This window comes from Stenella coeruleoalba, assembly GCF_951394435.1.
Source record: "Stenella coeruleoalba genome assembly, chromosome: 7".
Lineage (NCBI taxonomy): Eukaryota > Metazoa > Chordata > Mammalia > Artiodactyla > Delphinidae > Stenella > Stenella coeruleoalba.
In genome coordinates, this window is record NC_137153.1 from 17,494,456 (window position 1) to 17,518,002 (window position 23,547).

General features: G+C 42.8%; 1 protein-coding gene across 5 annotated transcripts in view; it reads left to right on the plus strand.

Moving 5' to 3' along the window:
• The first annotated feature begins 11,994 nt into the window (after positions 1–11,994).
• The window catches only part of KIF13B (kinesin family member 13B), a 187,433-nt gene continuing 175,880 nt past the window's right edge, over positions 11,995–23,547 (plus strand). For 4 of the 5 annotated variants that reach the window (XM_079925896.1, XM_079925897.1, XM_079925898.1 and 1 more), the window contains exon 1: positions 12,020–12,150. In XM_079925896.1, coding sequence (XP_079782022.1) covers positions 12,096–12,150 — 55 coding nt within the window. In that variant the 5' untranslated portion in view covers positions 12,020–12,095. Of the gene's footprint in view, positions 12,151–23,547 lie in introns of all 5 variants that reach the window. The other variant, XM_079925899.1, reaches the window with a different exon arrangement.

Genomic DNA, 23,547 nt, shown 5'->3' on the forward strand with positions numbered 1-23,547 from the left:
ATAAGGAAGTTTTTGGAAATAAGACTGCTTCAGAACTCAAAACAAAACAAAAAGTCACCAAAAAAGGGCAACCAAATTAAACAGGACTTTCTCATTTCTCTACTAAAACTATAATTTACTTGGAATCAAATTTTGATTTCACAAGTTCAGATTACATCCATGCTTTAAGATCATTTTCCCTGAGAGAAATTTAACTCATGATATCATCCAAGCTGCTCTGGAGTGTTCACAAATGATGGACATTTTCCATACAGATAGTGCATACGATGAATTTATAGCTGTAAAGGACGTTATTGACAAACAGCTGACCTACCGAAACAAGCTTGTAGATACAAAGCGGATGAACATTTTTGGAAAGCTAGAAGCAAAGTCCCACAAGTCTAAAACCCTGCAATTACTAGTAAGAAAAATCTACCATTCCATACAGTATGCTTTTGTTGAGGGAATATTTAGCTTGATGTCATCACATCAGGCTGACACCAGGAATTAGCATAATGTGGGCTTGGTAAGCATCAACTGAATTTTGCATTTGAGTATGTTCAGTCTGTCACCACATGAAAGCAAAGAAGGATGCTCTAAGTTATTGTAAAAAGAAACAAAGAGTAAAAATATCCTATGGGATATTTTTGGAGAGAATATTGGGAGAAAAAGAAACATGTCTTTGTGGGAGAAAAAGAAACATGTCTTTGTGCTTTCTTCTTAAATATAGGTTAATATTTATTTAATTAGTCCTATTGTATTTTCACTCTCCTTTTAAAACGTATTACATTTGTGTATCTTAGGCATTGTTCACATTTCTTCCTTAAGAAATAGCCTGTTACCTTCTATTAGTCTCTTGCTGTTTTGTTTTGTTTTGTTTTTAAATGTCTTCTTCAGGACTATAACTTTACGTTTATCATATATTGCCAAAGCTTTCCAATTTGTTGCTCACTCTTTCCAGTTTTGGTGAGTTCTTTGGGTATACTTTAGAAATATTCGTTTTCCAAACTACCTGTTTTTATTTTTCCCCTTGAAGAAGCATTTCTGTGCAGAGCTGAGAGTAAGGCTCTGGTGTAGCACAGACCCCAGCTCCACCTACAGACCTTGCACAAGTTTCTCAGTACTTTTACTATTACTGATGACTTCTTTCTTTGCTTGAGCTCAGCTAAATATTCGCTCTTATTTTTCTCTAGTTTTTCAGGTTTTTACAGGTACGCCTTGAATGTGTCTGGTAGTTATACTGGTGAAGGATGGCTACATCGTTCTCTATTTCTAAGGTGGTTTTGCTCTCCTCCATAGATGGTGCCAAAGTGCGAGACAGTTGCAGCTGCCCTGCTCTGTCCTGGGCTTTGTTCAGCTGCCCCTGAGTCATGCTGTGGTACTGGCAGGGTTTTATAGCCTCCGGCTTTCTAGTGGGTAGAACAGCTTCCAGATTGAGTCCCAGCTGAAAAACAAAGTCTCCCTCGATGGCATAGAAAAATGAACTCTATGTTACTTCCTATTACAGAGTCCCCGGGCTGCAGCTGCCTTGGGTTTCTTTTTAACCACTTCATGCCCAGTGTCTAGAAGATTAAAACCACATGAGGCATCCATCCTAGCCTGAACCATTTTCTCTGCCCTTCTCTTCCCTCCAGTATCGGGATTTTGATGCACTCCGCCCTCCCACCCCTCACTGCCACCCGCCTTCATGCTTCCTGCAGAGGTAACACCTCCTAGATCTGAATCTGGGGTAGCTCAGAATGTTCCTTCTCTCTCCCCAGCTAGGCTCAGGCCTCCACCCCAGCCACCTGCAGCTGCCACATGTGACAACTTCCCTGGGAAAACAGGATCTCATTTACCTGCCAGTATCCAAGGAGGAATTTGATGGATATTTTTTTCTTCCACTGGAACAGCATCATTTTCTTCCAGTAAATTCTAACCTGGAAATGTAAAGTATGTCATCCTCACTTTTTGATTCCTTATCGGGTAAGTACCTTTCATTGATTGCATATGCTATCAAATTTGGATTAGATGGAATTGTATGTGATAGAAAACAGCAATATGAATAGAGGGGGGAGGGTGTCTTTCACAGCAGGGATTCCTCCCCAGGTATTTTTCTAGGAGATTTCTTTTTCTTTCTTTCTTTCTTTCCTTCCTTCCTTCCTTCCTTCTTTCTTTCTTTCTTTCTTCCTTCCTTCCTTTCTTTCCTTCCTTCCTTCCTTTCTTTCCTTCCTTTCTTTCTCCCTCTTTCTTTCTTTCTTCCTTCCTTCCTTCCTTCCTTTCTTTCTCCCTTTCTTTCTTTCCTTCCTTCCTTCCTTTCTTTCATTCCTTTCTTTCTCCCTTTCTTTCTTCCTTCCTTCCTTCCCTTCTTTCTCCCATTCTTTCTTTCTTTCTTTCCTTCCTTCCTTCCTTCCTTTCTTTCTCCCTTTCTTTCTTTCTTTCCTTCCTCCCTCCCTCCCTCCCTCCCTTCCTTCCTTCCTTCCTTCCTTCCTCCCTTCCTTCCTTCCTCCCTTCCTTCCTTCTTCCCGTGCTAACTTTATCCAGTATTTCTCCCAGGAGGTTTTGCTGCTTCACCAGATGGCCCTCCCCATGAGAAGCCAGTTGCTTCTCCTCAGGCTGGGAGACCTGGGCAAAATAGTTCAGCTCCAACTTACCTCACCCTTTCTCTTGTGGTTTCAAAAAATCCCTTTAAATTCTAAATCAGATCTGTTGATGGGCTGTGGAAACCTCTGAGCTGAAGGGAGCAGACTGCTGCAACCACGGGTCTGACGAATCTCATGCCTTAGGCAGTGGGTCCCCCAAGCAGTCAATGTATTTGTACCACAGCCTATGAATATTTTATAGATGTCCTTTTGTGCTCACTAATGGGGCCTGAACTGTACAATCTGCCTGGAATAATACCAAAAGAATACCCTCTCCTGACCTCCATCCCTGAATGATTTATGGAGATGAACTAGGCCCATCAGAGATTTATTATGGAGGTTGTTCTTTCCAGGCACTTTTCAACAAAGAGGGAAGTAATATGTTCGTACAGATAGTGGACACTCTGGGGGAGTTTAGTGTGGAATCTGTGTGTTTGGAGAGGACTCTTCGTTCTGGATCTTCAGAGATGAGGAGGGAGTTTACCTTTCCTCAATAAAGAGGGCAAAATGCGGTTTGAAAGAACTTCCATGCCACTACCCGTGCTTATGTTATTCCTGGAATTTCTTGTTACTGTAGAATATCAGTCAAAACAATGAACGTAAAGCCCTTCTCATGCCTCCTGTCTCTTCCGCTCTGTGTCTTTTAAATTGGAATAGTTCAGTCTCCAAGTATAGATGGGGTCGGCTGTGTGCTTGTCACTTGGAGCAATACCAAAGACAAGAAGACAGCATCTCCACTACTGAGTTCTCCACCTAATTGGAGAAGATGAGACCTATACACGTTGCTTACGTCGGCCTGTCACCAATGCTCGTGCGGTACAGAGCTAGAAGCTTCCAAAAGGGAATATTGACGTGTGTTGGACAAGCGAAGGATGAGTTTATGGAGAAAACAGGGCTCGAGTGGTTAGGTGTTAATTGGCAGAGGGAGGGAGGACATCCTAGGGAAGTTAGCAACGTGAGTGAGAGCAACTAGAGCAAAAGTACTGGGTAAGAGAGACTGTCCAGCAGTGAGGGGTGAGTAAGGGGATGCTGCCTTCTAAAATGAAGTAAAACCCAGGGCTGTAAGGTTAGTATGAAGAGCCCAGTGATCTCAGATCTTTACTTCTGATTTGACTCGTGTTGTGGTCTTTCCCCCCGTCCCCACTGCCTCCACCACATTGGCCTCAGAGGTAGACTTCTTCCCTTTTAAAGCTCTGTCAAAAGTCCCTTCCTCTGCTTCCCCCTAGCATAGGTCAAATACACATACATTTAAGAAAAGTTTACTAATGGGGGAGGGGTAAATTAGGAATTTGGGATTAACATATACACACTACTATATATAAAATAGATAATCAACAAGGACCTACTGTATAGCACAGGGAATCCTACTCAATATTCTGTAATAACCTATATGGGAAAAGAATCTGAAAAAGAATAGATACATGTATATGTATAACTGAGCACTTAGCTGTACACCTGAAACTAACGCAATATTGTCAATCAACTATACTCCAATATAAAATAAAAATTAAATTAAAAAAAAGAAAAGTTGAGCACAAAGAGAGAAAAAAGAAACTAATGTATAAATAATCGCGTTTACGAGGTACACCTCGCTCTCTGGGGCTCATAAACCCTACTTCATTCCAAATGAGATCCCAGGGAAAGAGGGGTGCACCTTACCTAGTACACTTCAGGGGACATCTTTAACCTCCAGCACCCAAGTGGACTCTTCGAATCATCGAAATCTCTTAAAAATCCAAGTCAATTCCATTCAGCCTCCTGAGCCCCACAGTTGTGGCCTTTTACCCTTTCAGGAGAAACCCAATTCTGTGACCCCAAAGTGCATGACCCCATGCACAGGATGGAGGGATACTTTCTGCCAGAGGTATCTTTTGGGGAGGGGTCATGCAGAAGCTTTGAAAGCCAGAACTGTAGAAGGCTTAGGATAGGATGGTGGCAATGCGAATAGAACAAACAGGTACAAGAGACATGGATTTTGACAGCAAGGAACCCATATGAGCTTTTTGCACTTTAGGCTCCAGCAGCTACTCTTCGATGAATACTAGTGTTTCTTTCCATTGTCCCCTTTCTTTCGTGCCTAGTTCTTCTACTGCTTAGCTGCCGCTCCATCTATTGGCTGTTCTTTCCCCCCCAGCTTTGGAATTGGGTGGAGTACCCTTGGCTTTGCCTTCCCTGTGATCTCCCAAGCCAGGTCTACTGAGCCTTCTCTTTTCCCAGTGCACCATCCTTAAAGGGGGTTCCCACACTATTCTGAGAAACAAAGAGGCAGCAAAACAACTTGAAGAAGTTACGAAATTTCCAGAAATCTAACCAAACTTCTTAGCCCTTAAGGACAGTCACCACCTCTTTTTGATCTTTGTATCCCAAGTACCTAATGCCATAATGCCAAGCACAAGGTGGGGAAGTTTGTTGATTAAAATAATAAATTAATTAAAACAAGGAGAACAGGGACCTCCCTCGTGGTCCAGTGGTTAAGACTCCGCCCTTCCACTGCAGGGGGTATGGTTCAATCCCTTGTCAGGGAACTAGGATCCCTCATGTTATGCAGTGTGGCCAAAAAAAAAAAAAAAAATCCCCCAAGGAGAACAGAGTGATGTCATAGAAAGTAAGACCATCAAGAAGGGGATGGTCCATAACACCAAATACCACAGAGAAATCAAGTAAAATGAGGACCGAAAGGCACACTACTGGATTTGCAAATCAAGGACCAATGATACACCTGGCCAGCCTGGTTTTATTGGAGGGGTGAAGGTGGCCGAAAGCATGATTGAATTAATAGTCAGTTGACTAATGACAGGTGAGGAAGGGAAGGCAGTGAGTGTAAATTATCTGGGGAAGCTTGGCTGTGGAAGAGGCAGAGAGAGAGGTAACTAGAGGTGGACTAAGGGTTGAGGGGAAGTGGTAAAGATGGTAAAGGCCCTGGAGGAATGGGGGAGGGCACTGAGGGCCACGCTGAGACTAAAGAGAACTGATCTGTGAGGGCACCAAGGTGCACGGGTATGTGACTTCCTCCAGCAGGGTTCCTGGGCCCAGTTCCAACGTGTGTATGTGTGTAGGCTTCCCCACACCAACAAGCGATTCTTGGACACCAACAGGGTGACAGGAAATTCCACTCAATTCTGACACTATCTACCTAGACATAGAATCAGATTCCACAGGTAAAGGGCTCAGGGCCACAAGACCGCCCTCCACCTTAGACGCCAGTCCCAAGCCCAGGTTGTCACCTGTGCTCCTGAACGACTGGCTATGAATTCGCAGTTCCATTGACCCCCCTCTACCTCAGGATGCTAATTGCAAGTCCAGGGTGTTACCTGTACTTCTGACCATCAGGCTATAAATTGGAGGTTCCCATGACTCTCCCCTTGGGTTCAGTTAATTTGCTAGAATGACTCCCAAAACTTAGGAAAATACATTTCACTAGATTTGTTATAAAAAGATATTAAAGGATAGGAATCAACAGCCAGATGAAGAGATACATAGGGCTAGGTCCCAAACAAAGGAGGTTCTGTCCTCGTGGAGGGTTGGGGCCCAGAGCCCACATGGAAACTGGTTCCTGTGGAAACTCCAAGAAAGGGCCCCAGCGCTGTCCTTTTAGGGGTGTTATGGACGCTTTATTACATACACATGATTGACTAAATCATTGGCCAATGGTGTTGATTTCAACTCCAGCCTGGCTCCCCTCCCTGGAGGTCTAATCACAGGTTGGTCCCATTGGCAATCAACCCCCAGCCTTAGGTGTTTTCCAAAAGACACATCATTAACACAACAAGGGACAGCTTGATCACTCTCAACCCTTAGGAAATTCCAAGGGCTTGGGGAGCTATGAGCCATCAGAACAACTGTGAATGAAGATCAAATACATATGAGACATAGATTTTGGTCCTCTGAATGATCAAATATGTATTTCTTGTAAATCACAACATGGCACTGACCAAGTATGGGAGAAGGAGGGAAGGGAAATGACTTAAGTTTAGGAACTCACGGGCCATGAGTGGTGGTGATGACATGGGCAAGAGGAAGGTTTAAGCTACAGATGTAAGAAAATGAGCCCCTGAAGGAGCTTGAGTGTGAGGAAAGGGGTAAGTTGAGGAAGTGGAGGCTTAAAAACAGTGCATTGGTACCTGGCAGTAGGGGAGTGAGTCAGGTTGGATGAGACTGAGGCTGTGAATGAGAGTTATTGAGTTTCATAGGCGGAGCCATCTTAGATCATGGCAAGATCCAGGTGTGGCCCTGCCAGTCCGTGGCTGATGAAGTGTCAGAAGAGGCTGAGGGACCCAGCAGGGCACCAGAGGCTACATGAAGCAGGGTGGGGTGGTGGCAAAGGTCTGAAGGCCTGGGCAAGAGCACATAGCAGGGACCCAGAATTTGCATTTAGGAACCTCTTACTCAGGCTAGCTTACAAGTTAACTTGCCCCATTTAGTCTCAGTTGCCCATCTGTCAAAGGCTGTAATAATATCGCCAAGCTTCACGGGATTGTTGTGAAAATTAAATGAGATCGTGTATGGGGGGTGCTGAGCACAATGCCTGGCCCATAATAAGCACTTGATAAATAACACCTATAAAATAAAGGCCACTCTGGAGACTGACATCCACTAGGAATTCACAACATAGGAAAGAGAACACTAACATGAAAAATACATAAGAGGATGCGTAGGGATGGCCTTCTTTGTGGAAACAGCCTAGATTTTCAGAATCAAATTTGTGTTTGCATTCCAACCCTGAAGCTTACTAGCTCTGTGTAGATTGGAGGCAAGTAACTTCACCTGTCTGTGGTTAATCATGGTGCTGGGTTGTTAATATCTTCCCTCACATGTATTAAGTGCCTGCCTACTGAGTACCAGGGATTATACTGGGTGTTGGAGATAAAGAGACTTGAACAAGACACTCTCCTGCGCCCACAGTATAGCTGGGGAGACAGAAAGAGACAACTGGGAAAACTTAGACCTCTGGCAAAGCTAAGCCTGAGGCACGCAGGTAAATCCTTAATGACGCCAGAGAGATGTCTTTTGCCCTGATGCAGTGATTAGCTCATTCGCTCCCTTTTTAAAGATATAGAACTTAGCGTACAGTCCCCACTTTTTTTTTTTTTTTACAATAATAGGGTTTCAGAAACTATTCTGGAAAGTAGAATAGCGGAAAATTAGATGTTTTCAAATTCCTATGGGCTGAACAGTCTGTGCGGAGACACTTCCCGTCATGAAGGATTGTAGAGAGGGGGATCAGAGCACAACCGTGGCACCTTCAGTAAGTTTGTCAGGTCCAGTTTCCCCATCTGTAAGATGAGGAGAGTAATGGTCGCTGCTTCATAGAGTTAGTGTGAGGATTAGGTGAGTTAATACCCATAAAATGCTTAGAGAGCGTCTGGTACATAGTGATTATTCAATATGTTTGTTCTCATTATTCTATTAAGTGATGATATTATAAGGCAAAATGTCTTCCTCAACCTCTGCAGGGATCATCAGAAATTGTGGATCAAAGCAACAAAAAAGTAAACTAGAAATTGGTTTTAGAACGAGTAGATCTGCAAAGGGTCAGGGCAAAATAAAGGAGGACCTTCTTATCAACACAGCTAAAATTCAACAATGTCTTAACTGCAGTATCTACACCGTAAATATTGGTGGATTTCTTAAGTCCTTGCTTTGCAAGAAAATGGTCCAAGGGAGTGCCTTATTTACTAGTTCCTTTTCTCTTTTTCCTCTAATAGTTCAAAAGGGAGAAACCCTGACTTTCCCCCTCTTCTGTTGGAGTCCGAACCAGCACTCCCAGCCAGGTGACAGGGCAGCTCTCCAGTTACCTGGTGTGAAAGTCCCCAGGCTCCTGGGCTGCAGGTTGAAACTCGCCTCTCAGTCCTTTCTCTCTCACTATCTCAGTGAGATTTTCCCTGGGAAGATAAAGCCATTCCTAGGCTCTGGCTCTTTCCTCTAAGAATCCTCTCTCCTCACCTTTATTGCAGAAGTCAAAAGGGGGAGATTAGTGTGAATAAGAGGTCAAAGGGAGAGTAGCCCACAGGGGTGTTTCTCTACGGTCCCTTGGGAAGCTCCTGTCATTTTCTTCCAGTCAAATGTTTCCAGGACCACTTAAATGGTTTTGAAACTTTAGAGAAAGTCCTCACCTCTTCCCTATTGTATCCCCCCCACCTCTCTGACTCCTAAGGGGCTTTCTCCTCTGGAAATTTGAGCTTAAATGGAAATACAGTGTTCACATAGAAACTGGTAGCCTTCTCTTTTTCTGCCTGCCTTGTTTCTGTTAAGCTAGATTCAAGCTGTCATGAGAACAGGCCTTTTAAAAAGAAAATTTACCAGGTTATAAAAGAGATATAAAGCGAACAGTGGATGCCCAGGAACCTTGGCACGTTGCAAACCCTCATTTGTTATAACCTGCATGTGGTGAGATGGTTAATAGGAAATCCGTTTAAGCCTAGAATACCCAACTCTGGTAATCAGTCCAAGGGCCATGATAAAAGTTTTTTCAATGCTAAATAAGAGCAAAAGGGTAGGAGTGAGGGTTTTCATCCAGCAAATGATTTCAATATAAAAATATATTCTTTGCAACCTGGCTTTTATTTTTTTTAAAGGATGACAGTGATAGTAGACAGCAATTTGTTGTATCCATTAGTTTTTAAAGAATTTACTTGGCAAAATTAAAAAGCTGACAATGCTAAATTAGTCCTCCTTATTTTGTTCACTTTATTGCGCTGTGAAAATCAAAAGATTTACTGTCTGAAACCTACTGCTTCTCCAGCTGAGAAGGCCCCCTTGAAATCTCAGATGAGGTGCGGCTAAGAAAGAAATTCCCTTCCTGTAAGGAGGGCCTTCTGGGGTTGCATTTTCTATTTTTAACCTTTTTTTCTTACTTAATTTTTAATTGAGGTATAATTGACATATTAGTTTCAGGTGTACAACATAATGATATGATGTTTTACCTTTTTTTAGTTGTGGCAAAATATACACAACATAAATGTACCATTTTAGGGCTTCCCAGGTGGCGCAGTGGTTGGAATTCCACCTGCCAATGCAGGAGACACGGGTTCGAGCCCTGGTCCGGGAAGATCCCACATGCCGCAGAGCAACTAAGCCCGTGAGCCATAACTACCGAGCCTGCGCTCTAGAGCCCGCGAGCCACAACTACTGAAGCCTGCGTGCTTAGAGCCCGTGCTCGGCAACAAGAGAGGTCACCACAATGAGAGGCCCATGCACTGCAACGAAGAGTAGCCCCTGCCCACTACAACTAGAGAAAGCCCGTGTGCAGCAACAAAGACCCAATGCAGCCAAAAATAAATAAATTTATATTTTAAAAGGTACCTTTTGTGTGTGTGTGTGTGGTATGCGGGCCTCTCACTGTTGTGGCTTCTGCCGTTGCGGAGTATAGGCTCTGGACGCGCAGGCTCAGCAGCCATGGCTCACGGGCCCAGCCGCTCGGCGGCAGGTGGGATCTTCCCGGACCGGGGCACGAACCCGTGTCCGCTGCATCGGCAGGCGGACTCTCAACCACTGCACCACCAGGGAAGCCCTGAAAGGTACCATTTTAACCATTTGCAGGTGTGCAGTTCAGTGGCATAAAGTACATTCACATTGTTGTGCAACTATCACTACCATCCATCACCAGAACTTTTCTAATTTTCCCAAACAGAAACTCTGTATTCATTAAACACTAACTCCCTATTCCCCTTCTTCCCAGCCCCTGGCAACCATCATTCCACCTTCTGTCTCTGAATTTCACTATTCTAGGTACCTCATATAAGTGCAATCATACAGGGCTTGCTTTTTTTGTGTCTGGATCATTTCATGTCTTGTTAATTTCTGCTGTACAGCAAAGTGATTCAGTTATACATATATACATACATATATATGTGTGTATATATATATATATATATATACACATACATATATACACATTCTTTTTTATATTCTTTTCCATTATGGTTTATCTCAGGATATTGAATATAGTTCCCTGTGCTATATAGTCTCTTAAATGTGTTTTTAACCTGTTGGACAACTCTGCTTGTATTGAAGCTATTTCAACAATAGGATGGTTGGTAAAAGGGCAAGTCTTGCCAGCTTTCTGTATTTACTCATCTGTAAAATTGTTCTGAGTTCTATTCTGTCATTTAAACATATCGAAGCGGAACTGCCTCTTATAAAGGTGGCCACTGCTACTCATTTCCTATTGATATTCCCAATATGTAATGTAGGCCCAGCATTGCATGTAAAAATCTCCCAGTTTTCATGCATTGGCCAATAACGTTGGGCCAAATAGAACATGTTTGCAGGTCAGATCTTGCCCACAGGCCACCAGTTAGCATTTCTGCTAGGGCTTAACAAAAAGCACATTTTAGTGTGGCTTCACTGAGTCATTGATTCATTCACGCAATAAATGTTTACTGGGTCTCTACTACAGGCAAGGCTACACATGTAAGATATGGTTTTAAAAATACAAAATACAGGCTTCCCTGGTGGCGCAGTGATTGAGAGTCCGCCTGCCGATGCAGGGGACACGGGTTCGTGCCCCGGTCCGGGAAGATCCCACATGCCGCGGAGGGGCTGGGCCCGTGAGCCATGGCCGCTGAGCCTGCGCATCCCGAGCCTGTGCTCCGCAATGGAAGAGGGCACAACACTGAGAGGCCCGCGTACCGCAAAAAAAAAAAAACAAAAAAAAAACAAAAAAAACAAAATAGGAGAGACATAAATAGTTGCAGCATAAATGCTATAACAGATCAAAAATAATGACTTTTATTGCGCACTTTTGTGCCTGGGAGTTTTAAGAGGTTTACCTACATTAACTCACTAAACCTCACAACAATCCCATAAAGTAGGTATTTCATTTACATATGAAAAGACAAGCATACAGTGGTCAAATCACTTGCCTTGATCACACAGCTGGAAAGTGCTAAGAGCGCGTTTGAACCCAGATTGATGCCAGAGCCCAAGGTCTTGACTGGAAGGGGGGCAGGGGGTGGGTTGGTATAGGGTAACCTGTGGATTTATGAAGACCTCCAGAAGTGACTTTTGACTTGTCTTGAAGGCTGATTTCAGCAAACACGGCCGGGAGGGCAATCCAGGCAGAGGAAATAATTTGAGCCAGGGATAAAACACTAAGATTGGCAGGAAATGAGTCTGAGAGAGGTCGCAAGGTCTCCAGTGCCATCTATTCAACTGTTTGTTTTCAGGTGAGATAACAGCTCATCGACAGCTTACGTCTCAGTACTAACTGTAAGGGTAAGTAAGAATTGTATAGAAACAGAGGGGTATTTACAAGCTCCAGAGAGGGAAGCGCACCGGACCTATGCAGCTCTGCCCCCGACCACCTATAGGGACTACAAGTCCCGTCATGCAGCGGGGGCGCCGCCGGGAGCCCCGAGTCGGCCCCGCCCCTCCGCAGGCCCCGCCCCGGCCCCGCCCCTCTCGCCCGTAGCCCCCTCCCGCCCGGTCAGCCCCGAAGAGTTGCCCGGTGGCCGCGGCAGACGGAAGCCGAGCGAGAGCCTCGGCGGCGGCAGGATGGGGGACTCCAAAGTGAAAGTGGCCGTCCGGATCCGACCCATGAACCGAAGAGGTGAGAGCCGAGCGCGCCTGGGGCCGCCGCGGCGGAGGCGGCAGGTGCCTGGCGCGCCCTTCCCTTGGCCGCGGCCGCCGTGTGGGGTCCGGCCGGTCCCGCCCCTGGAGTCCGTGTCTGGGCGGGGTGGGGGGGCGGCCCGCGCACCCCGAAACCTCGTCGCCCGTGCCCGCCCCGCCTGCTCGGGACGCCCCTCCCCTGGCCCGCACCGCGTCCTGGGGCGCCGCGGGCCCCATGTCCCGGCCCGCTGCCCCTTCCGCCGGCGCGCCCGCCCCGCCGCCCTTTTGCCCTCCTGTCTCCCTGCGCTTCTAGGAGGGCGCCCGCGCCCCTGGCTCGCTTCCTCCTTCCCCACCCGGCCCCTGGTCCCGCGCCTCGCCGCGCCCCCGCTCTCGGCCCGCCAGCTGTCAGCGCGGCCCCCGGCCTGGCCCGGGACAGTCGGGGACCCCCAGGCCCCACGTCGGTGGCCGAGGCGCCCCGACCCCGCACTCCTGTGGCCCGTGGCAGGAAGAAGGGCAGGGAGTTGGGGTTACTTCTGAGAAAGCAGTCTAGTGCAAAAGTCCTTCCTCTTGGCTTTTCACTTTATATTCCTTTAACCTGGATTGTCATGAAGACTTGTAAATCCTTTGATTGAACTTGGGTAGAGGAGTTGCCCTCCCCCGACCCCCCGCTTTTTCTTGACTGTTAAGAAAGTTTTGTTTTTGCTTGAAGTCATCTTTGTCATCTCTCAACAATAAATAGATTAGGTGCCAAGATTCTTGTGAAATTGTATCTTTCAGACATTCTCTCAATTCTGCAGGGAGGGTAGAGAAAGCAGATAAACAGTATATTTTAAATCCTCTTTAGACAGTCAAATGTAATGGAGAAAACCTGACTCAAGTCAGAGGAGGTGGGCCGGGCCTTGGCTTTAATGCTTAACTAGCAGCGTGACAGGGCAAGTTACTTTAAGTGAGATATATTGGAAACACCTCCTATATATACCAGGTGATACTAGTGGGATCATTATAGTCCCAGGAAATGACTTTTCAGCTGAGAAGGCTCTTAACTAATGCGAATCATTCGTGTAAGTACCAGAATCATTTTCTCAGTCATTTTCGCAACTTCTTTGTTTGTAGTTGTTGTTTATTTATTTATTTTATTATATTTATTTTTGGCTGCGTTGGGTCTTCGTTGCCGCGAGCGGGCTTTCTTTAGTTGCGGCGAGCAGGGACTACTCTTCGTTGCCTTGCGCGGGCTTCTCATTGCGATGGCTTCTCTTGTTGTGGAGCACAGGCTCTAGGCACGTGGGCTTCCATAGTTGTGGCTCGCGGGCTCTAGAGCGCAGGCGTTCGAACCCGTGTCCCCTGCATTGACAGGCGGATTCTTAACCACTGCGGCACCAGGGAAACCCTGTAGTTGTGTTGTTTAAGTCTGTGTAGAAATGGAGTTTCTTTCTAGCTGTCTTTGCTGTCTTTGGTATATATTGAGGTACACAGTTCAACAGGATAACATGCTTTCTAGGTTTGTCCTCTTGGAAGTTTTTTTTTTTTTTTTTGGAGTTGGTGATTCCTCCTGTCCCTGCTTGGCTTAAGGCTGTCAAGATGACACAAGAATTTTCCCTAAGAACTTAATTACTTTAAGTTCTCAACGAGTTCACGTTTTGGGTCTTCAACCTTTGCCTCATTAATTCCATACTCTGACAAAATGAAAGAACTTAGATGAACTCTGACAGTTTCCAAAAGCTTCTAGTCCTCGAGTGTTCAGGCAGCTTTATTTCAATTCACTTCAAGTTTATTACCATCACAGTGATTAAAAAAAAACAAAACAAAACGCCAAGCCGCAGAAAACACAACTTAGCTGGGATTTGATTCTGAAAGGATGATTTCGGCACATTCAAAAAATTTCCTATTCACGAAAAACTTGGGAAATGCCAGTGCTAAAAAGAGGCAGCTAACTCACCACCACCAAAGACCTATCTTGGATAATTAAAATTCTTTCCTCTTTCCCCTCCCCCGACCTTGAGTTTCAGTTTTCCAGGGGAAGCACTATCCTTTTTACTTATAAATTGACATTGATTAGATTGTAATAATTGTCAGTATCAGAGGTTCAAGGGATACTTAGAATAATACTTTTAGCTTTGGAAAAGATGTTAGTTGTCCCTTTGGCTGAACTCATTTTAAAATTAAGGTTTATGCATAGATCCATTACCCTATAAGTAGAAGCGCGTTGTTTGTGGTATACTGCCTTCTGATTCATTTAGTGCTGTCTCTTACCTAGCCTCACATTTCCTGAATGCACATGGACTTTTTTTTTTAGTGATTAGTACAGATAATTAAAAGTGGTTCTATTTCTATGTTGTCATAAAGTAGGCATTTACATAAATCTAGAGGTTCTTGTGGAATACAATGGAGTGGAATTCTAAAGCCAGTGATTTTTATACTGCTGTGTAGAGTTTGCTTAAAAAGCCTAAAACAAAGTCATATCCCTTTCCGGTAATTTTGAAAAAAATTATTACTGTGACCAGTTATTACTTCCGGGAAAATTAATGGATTAAGTAATAGTATACAATTCTGATGAATAGTGAACTTTTAGTCATAATTGTTTCTCCCTTAGCAGGTTAGTGCAGGAAGCAACCTCAGAAATCACTCTTCACAAATGAGAATGAGATGAGAATGGGTTCCTGGGATAATGTAGTTTTACTCTAAAGACTGATAGTTGGAATCACGTTAGCTACTCGTTGAGGAAAATCTGAAATTTGCAAGAAGCTTCTAGTGTACCATTAAGTCCTTCATGTGATTCAGTATCTGTCTGTGCTTAGGTGTTAAGGTAGATAATTGGTTTATTATTTAACATTTATCATGGAATTAAGAGTGTTTCAGTCTTTTTTGCTAAATTACATGTGGGCTTGGGAAACTTAGTTATTTGAACATTCAGCATTAGGCCCTACTTCAATAATAGCAAGAATTGTAATGACTAATGAATATGCTTTTGTCGGGAATGTTTTTCTTGTTATACATTTTAACATTATACTAAGAAAACAAAAAATAAAAAGGAAAATGTCTCTGACATTCTTTCACCTTAACAATTCACACTCATTTTCTTATTTTCATTCCAGGTCGTACTTACATGCATATGTAATTTTACGTAGTTTTAATACTACAACTTTTGTTTTTGCTTTTCTTCATTTGAAGTATGAACTTAAACAGCTAAAGTAAAAGAGGTTAAGCTTGTTTTGTCATGAGATCTGGGAGTTCTATTTGCAGTTCTGTTTGTCATCTCTCAGACCTGTACAGCTCACCAGGTAACCTCTTTGTGTTCTGTAAACTGTAAGGAACACCCATTCATACATTATTAACCAGTGAAATTATTAAGTGAGCCGAAAGTTTTACAAGCATAATTGATGGCACTAGTTAGATCAGCGACACTCTCCTTCCTGTTCAGGACTTTGATGTTTTATAACTTTAGATGGCTTAAAAAATATTTAATATTTATTGAACGCCTGCCAGGTGTCTACCTTATCTTAGTATGGGATCTTATTGCCTTCCCTCAAGGGGCTTCCAGTGTTTAAATATGTATGAGATTAACTATCAAAATAAATAAATCTATATAAAAAGTGTTTGGGAAATATCTTTGCTGTCTACCTAGCCTAAGGTGATGAAACCGGAAATTACATTAGAAATTTAGCTAGAGAGAAAAAACAGTGAAATGGATTATTTCAGGTGTTAGGAAGCATGGACAATAAATTTATTTTAACAGGTATTTCTCAACGGTTTGCTTTGAATTTTTCAGTACTTGATGCAGTGAAAATCACGGAGAAGAATCAACACAGTGAAAGACACAAAGAATAATGTAATGTCTAACTAGGAAAAGAAGTCAGTGCTTAAGTGAATCACAGTCTAGTTTCTCAGTGGATAAGATATAGACGTTAAAAATGAAAATCAAAACCATTTAACAAGGAAGACTTTTTTATGTTAGAAAAAGCAGAATGTAAAACAGTATGTGTAACTGTATGGTTGAATCTACTATTATGATTATTACTATGTTAAAAATGTAAACAGGAATGGGCAAGGGCTAGAAAGAAACATGAAAAAATGAGACTGATCTTGTTGGGGGAATTTTATTTCCTAAAAACTTTCTCTTAGTGTTGTCTAGTATTATAGTATTCAGTTTTTAAAAGTGCACTTTATGGTTTATGCTCATAAGGAAATGACCGTCACATGAAAAGATAAGATTAAAAGGTAAACACCTTCAGCAGATTGCTAGTTATTAAAAGTACCAGGTGAGTGATAGGGAGATGTAGGAATTTAGAGTGAAGGATCCCTGGAAACCTGGTGATTAGGGGAGGCTTCTTTCTCTGTGGAGGGAGGAAGCTTATGGTGCCTGGTGGGAGGGGTGGGGAGTTGGTTCTCTGAGAAGGAAGTATGGCCTGAGAGCAAAGGCAAGGGGACAGGAATGAGCCAGGCAAGTTTAGGCACAGAGATGAGATTAGCGTGTGCTAACACAGGGAGGAGTGCTCCGTGAGGTTAACTGGAGAAGGCTGAGATTAGGAAGGTCAGGCGGAGTTGCAGGGGGCCCAGAAATCTGGCTTCAGGGTGGCTGGTCCATGTGCTCTGTTTAGCTTTTGAGAACTTCGTGTGGGTCTTGGACATAAGCATGACGGAGAAAGATCACCAGATCTCAGGGCAAGATTGAAAGCCTGGGTAGGTTAACTGATTCAGGGTATAGCTAGAAAACATTTACAAGCGTGTGGTGGAAATGAAGCCATGTGAATAGGAAGATTAAGGAGACCAGTCAAAACCAAGTGAGCAGTCGTGAATCAAAAGACAGGTGAAACTGAGGAAGTAGGAGGAAGCTTGGAAGACCCTGGCCCGTCAGTGAGGAAAACAAGTGATCCTTGGGAATCAAGGTGCAGGGTTGGGTGGGAGCATCTGTTTGAAACAGGAAGGAGACTTTGACCCTGAGCCCACTGGTGGTTGTTAAGCCTTCTCAGATAACTGGTGTTGGAATTAGGGATGACTGTGGATGGAAATTTCTGACATATTTTCTGAAACAGAAGATGCTTGTTTTATTAGCATCTGCTTGAGATGCTAATGGAGGATGAGACACACATCTATCACAACATTCTTTTGTTTCTGCTGTCAACTCCGTGACTGAAAAATGGGATTTATACATATAGGGCCAGAGGCTTTTGGAGAAGAAAGTACAAGTTTATCAAATCAGATCAAAACTTGTTTGAATTGGCATTACTTTAACCCTCCACCCCCCCATAAAACAATGACTAACGTCAACTTTTCCATTTCTTAAGTTCTGAAGATGGAAGAAACCACTGGCAAAAATATTGGTTAAGCAGATGGATTGAGCTGTTTAGTGAGGGAAATGGGTTCGTTATTGATCTCTATGCTTGCCGATCAGCTTCCCCTTGTGTTCAACAAAGCATATTCTTAAAAAAGCTTGGCTGAGAGAAGCAGTGTAGTCATTAGGGAAGTGTGTGAAACTAACTGGTGTATGGGACACGAAATCCATGACTTAATTGGTCCTGGGCTTTAGCTCTCAGAAGCTGTAGGTATCTTTAAAAGCTGGTAGTAATGAATTCGCCTATTCAGTTTAACATGTGTTGATTGAGGAAAAAAATAATAGCTACTTTTTGAGAGCTTTCTGTTTGTGAGCTACACAGTTCATTCCTTTTTATACATTATTCTTCAAACAAAACTTTGAAAGGTAGTTATAGAATTTCTTTTTAACAGAATCTCAGGGAGGTTAAGTAACTTTCCCAGAATTACAAAACCAGTATTTTGGAGCCCGAATTTCACCTATTTTGCCATTAAAACCTGTGCTTTTACTACTCTATCAGACATGATGATCTTTAGAGGGGCGTTGCATTCCTGAGCTTGCGTAATTTTCAAAGATGTGCAGGATATATGAGAAGCATAAGTCATGATCTTTGACAACAAGAGCTCACTGTCTTGTTGGTAGTAAGATACACAGGTGAATCAGTTATTAGTACACAAAGCAATGATGGCAGTGCCTTATGAATTAAAGAAATGGGGGTGGGGCTTGAGAATGATGAGGCATGGGTTGAAGGCAATTGACAGGAAGGCATGGCAGGTGGGGTGCACAAGATGAGTTGTTGGACTTAGCAAAACATGGATGTAGGAATTAAGCAAGAACAGTGAGGAAGTTAGCTGTAAAAATTCAGACAGCAGGAAGGAGACAGTATCTGTATAATTAACAGTTAAAGAGAGGTTGCTGTGCATCGATGTGGTCCCAAGCACTGAACTAGATTATTTTAGGTTAATCCTCACAAAAATGCTAGGAAGAATTTATAACTCATTTTACAGATGAGAAAATGGGAACTTGAACAAGCTTAGCCACTTGCCCCAAATCACAGAACTATCAAATGGAGAAACTGGGGATTGGAACCTGGGCAGTTCAGCTCCAGAGCCCCAGCCCTGAAATTCTGTTCTTTCTTGGAAAAGCTGGAAGAATATAGGGAGTGGGGCATGAGAAGAGTGATGGAAGGTGGCCTCACTGAAGTCACGAGGTTTGTGGGCAGCAGAGGGGTATGAAGAGGGGTGAGGTACAGGCAGGTTCAGAAGGGTCTTGGGCAGGGTTGGAGGAGTGCAGTCACTGTAGGTTTTTTTTTTTTTTAAGGTAAAATTGGTATGTAACAGTATATTAGTTTCAGGTGTACAAGGTAACTCTAAAAAGTGATCACCAGTTACCAAACAATTAACCCCCTTCACCCATTTGCCACCCCTAACCCCCTCTGCTCTGTAACTACCAGTCTGTCCTCTGTGTCTGTAAGTTTTGTTTTGTTTGTTCTTTTTTTTTATATTCCACATATAAGTGAAATCATACGGTGGTGTTTGTCTGATTTACTTCGCCTAGCACAATACCCTCAAGGTCCATGCGTGTTGTCGCAAACGTATAGGTTTTTGAATAGAGCAGTGGCACTGTAAAAGTGATGCTTTAGGAAGGTAAATTAAGCTGTGTCTCTATCTTGCTTACAAGCTAATACATTAGCTTGTTTCTGTTTCATGAATGCTGGAGGAAGACACAGGACTTTTGGGTCAGAGGATTTACGGCGCAGCAGGTGGCAGGAGCGGTTCCCTTTGCCTGCAAATCCCACAGGGGTGACATGGAGGGGTCCAGATGGATGCTGTGCAGGCAGTGGGTTGGGTTGCATCTGAGGAGCATTGAGCTGGGGGACTCGATTGCTTTTACGTGGTAAGCAAGCCTGCTCTTTGTCCTGAGGGTTGCTGGCTGCAAACACATTCCTGAGAGGTGGGTGGGGTAAAGAGCATTTCTGGCCTTGCAGTCTAGACACACCCAGCAAGAACTTGTCAAGGTGGTATGAAAGCAACTGAGATTTGGGAAATATAGGAAGACTGCAAAGCTTCTGGTTTAGATAACTGAGTGAATGAGTGCTGGTGTCATTAACTGGGATCAGAAACGTGGGAGAAGCAGGTTTTAGGGTGGAGGTGTGGGAAATTATGAGCTCCATTCTTGGACATTCAACAATATTTAGTCAGTGCTTATCACGTGCCATGCACTGCACCTACAACTAAGATGTAGTACGTGCCTGGAAGAAACGCAAGAGACTGGTTGAGTTTTAGGTTCTGAAGTGCAGCCAAGCGGATGGATGCAGAAAGCTGTTGTACAGGAGTCTGAAACTAAGGGACTGGAGATACGTGTAGATTTGGGAGTCGTTACTATATTTAGAAGATAGGACATCAAATTAAGGCATGAGTGAAGGACGAGGTCACAGAGGCCAAGAAGAGAGGCATAAGGAAAAGCAGGTGAAAGTAATGTGGAGGGCCAGGGCAAAAAATGGCAGAAGAATAATTTTTACTGAATGAATGAATTGGTGTTGGCATGTTGGGAGTGGGCTGAGAAATCAGTGGGTGTTTCCATATGGAAGCAGTGTGTATACGTGAGCATTCTTCTAAGAAGCTCCGTATAGAAATATTATTCAGTCATAAAAAGAATGAAATAATGCCACTTGCAACAACATGGATGGAGCTAGAGATTATCATACTAAGTGAAGTAAGCCAGACAGGGAAAGACAACTATCATATGATATTGCTTATATGCGGAATCTAAAAAAAAAGATGCAAATGAACTTATTTACAAAACAGAAATAAACCCACAGACATAGAAAACAAGCATATGGTTACCAAAGGGGAAGGGGGGAGGGATAAATTAGGAGTTTGGGATTAACATACACACACTACTATAAATAAAATGGATAACTAACAAGGACCTACTGTATAGCACAGGGAACGATACTCAATATTTTGTAATAACCTATAAGGGAAAAGAATCTGAAAAAGAATATATGTGTGTGTGTGTGTATATATATATAGCTGAATCACTGTGCTGTACACCTGAAACTAACACAGCATTGTAAATTAACTATACTTCAATTAAAACAAAAAAGCTGGGCTTCCCTGGTGGCGCAGTGGTTGAGAATCCGCCTGCGGATGCAGGGGACGTGGGTTCGTGCGCCGGTCCGGGAAGATCCCACATGCTGTGGAGCGGCTGGGCCTGTGAGCCATGGGCGCTGAGCCTGTGCGTCCGGAGCCTGTAAAAAAATAGAAATAGCCAATAGAGAGGGAAAATTTTTTTAAATTAATTAATTAATTTTTGGCTGCACTGGGTCTTTGTTGCTGCACGTGGGCTTTCTCTAGTTGCGGGAGCGGGGGTTACTCTTCGTTGCGGTGCACAGGCTTCTCATTACGGTGGCTTCTCTTGTTGTGGAGCATGGGCTCTAGGCGCGTAGGCTTCAGTAGTTGTGGCTCGCGGGCTCTAGAGCGCAGGCTCAGTAGCTGTGGCGCACGGGCTTAGTTGCTTCACTGCATGTAGGATCTTCCCGGACCAGGGATCGAACCCGTGTCTCCTGCATTGGCAGGCGGATTCTTAAACACTGTGCCACCAGGGAAGTCCCTAGAGACGGAAATTTTTGAAGTATAGGGGGAAGAGGATAATTATATAATGGGAAAGCCCTGGAATGCTTAATTTTCTAGATGAGGTAGAATGTGAGGTTATTAATTGAGAGTAAGAAGAATTGGGTTGGCTGGGATCTTCAAAGTAGTGAGTGTCTAGAAGTGTGGTTGAAGGACTTGAACCATAATTTATATACATTGAGGGCAGTGGGACCATTCCTTCTCAGCTGTTTTTGAGATGTAGGTCATGTATCAAAAGTGTATAGTTCAGTGGCTTTTAGTGTGTTTGCAGAGCTGTGCAACCATCAGCACTGTCCGACTCCAGAACATTTTCATCATCCCAAAGAGAGACTCTCTCGTTAGCAGTCGCTCTCCATCCATTCCCACACCCTCCCCTTTCCCCACAGCCCCTGGCAGACACTAATCTACTTCTTGTCCCTGTGGATTTGCCTTTTCTGGACATTTACTATAAATGGGATCATACAGTATATGGACTTTTGTATCTGCTTTCCCTTGGCATAGTGTGTTCAGGATTTATCCATGTTGTAGCATGAATCAATACTTCATTCCTTTTTAAAGCTGAATAATATTCTGTGAAATGGATATGCTGCATTTTGATGCCCATTCATCAGTTGATGGGCATTTGGCTTGTTTCCGTTTTTTAGCTATTAATGAATAATGAACATTTATATATAAGTTATTGTGTATTTTCATTTCTCTTGAGTATGTGTATACATGGAAGTGGAATCGCTGGGTCATATAGTAACTCTAACTTTTGAGAAACCGCTAAATTGTTTTCCAAAGTTATTGCACCATTTTACATTTCCACCAGCAATGTATGAAGTTTCCAGATTACTGCCATCCTAGTGGGTGTGAAGTGGTATCTCATTACGATTTTTGATTTGCTTGTCCCCAATGTCTAGTGATGTTAATTAAGCATCTTTTCATGTAATTAAGCCATTTGTATATCTTTTCGGAGATCCCTATTCAAACCCTATTCTTATTTTTAAAATTGAGTTGTCTTTTTATTATTGAGATCTAAGAGTTCTTTCTATATTCTGAGTACCAGTCCCTTAACAGATACATGATTTGCAGATACTGTCTTGAATTTGTGGGTTTCCTTTTCATTCTTAAAGTGGAGTCCTTTGAAGCACAAAAGTTTTTCATTTTGATGTGGTCCAATTTATCTGTTTTTTTCTTTTGTTGCTTGTGCTTTTGATTTGATATCTAAGAAACCATTGCCTAACCCAAGGTCATGTGGATTTAATGCCTATGTTTTCTTCTAAGAGTTTTATAGTTTTAGCTCTTATACTTATTTAGGACTTTGACCTGTTTGGCGTTAATTTTTGAATGTGGTGTGAGGTAGAGGTCCAATTTTGTCTTTTTGCATGTGAATACCCAGTTGTCCCATCACCATTTGTTGAAATGACTATACTTTCCCCATTGGATTGTCTTGGCACCCTTGTTGAAAATTAGTTGACCATAAATGTGACAGCATACATCTGGATTCTCAAGTCTATTCCAATGATTTATACGTCTGTCCTTAGGTTAGTATCACACTGTCTTGATTACTGTAGCTTTGTAGTAAGTTTGAAATTGGTGAGTGTAGTCCTTCTACTTTGTTCTTCTTTTTCAAGATTGGTCTGGCTATTCTGGTTTTGCCTTATAAGTTTTTAAATACCTGCTTTCTAACCCTCTGAAGTTGATTGGTTTCTTGAAAATACACATTTTATGTTTTGGGCCACATAAGATTATTTCAATTATTTTGATATTACCCCATCAGGCATCGTGTCTTGGATCTTCCTTCATTCCTCAGTTTTTTCTTTAGCTGTATTAGAACTCGGTTATATTTTATCTTTTGTTTATTGAATAGATTCTCATGTTCACTGGTAAAAACATAAAAGTAGGTGATTAGGATATTTTATATATCTCTTACTAGAAAGCAAACTACCAATTGGTTTTTTACCTCTGTGGCATCACCTAATTTTCTTTTTCCTTGGGTCAGTGGGTCCCAAGCAACTTGTAAGTGTAGTAAAGAACTATAAGTCTTATTCCCTATTCTGCAAGTAAGAATACTACATTCCAGTTGGGAAAACAAGTGCTTCATACATGAAATATGAGTTATGAATATCATCAGCATGCATAGACATGTAAAAATATTAGGCACATGACACAATTTAGTTGAAAATAGAACCATATATAGCATGCAAAATTTTCAATTTAATTAAAATGTGACTCTTACAAATAATTTACTATCTTCCTTTTAAAAATGGACCCTAGTGAATTTAACAGTAAGTTATAGCTTTTTAGGAATGTGACATAGGTAAAGGGAGGTTCATTTATATTTCTGAGTAGTAGATTTTGTTTGAAAATTACTATTAATTTTCTGGAGAATTAGAAAAGCAGGTTACTGAATGGGCAACTCAGAATTATTTTGTCCACACTGAGAATGATGCATTTCCCCAGATGGAATATG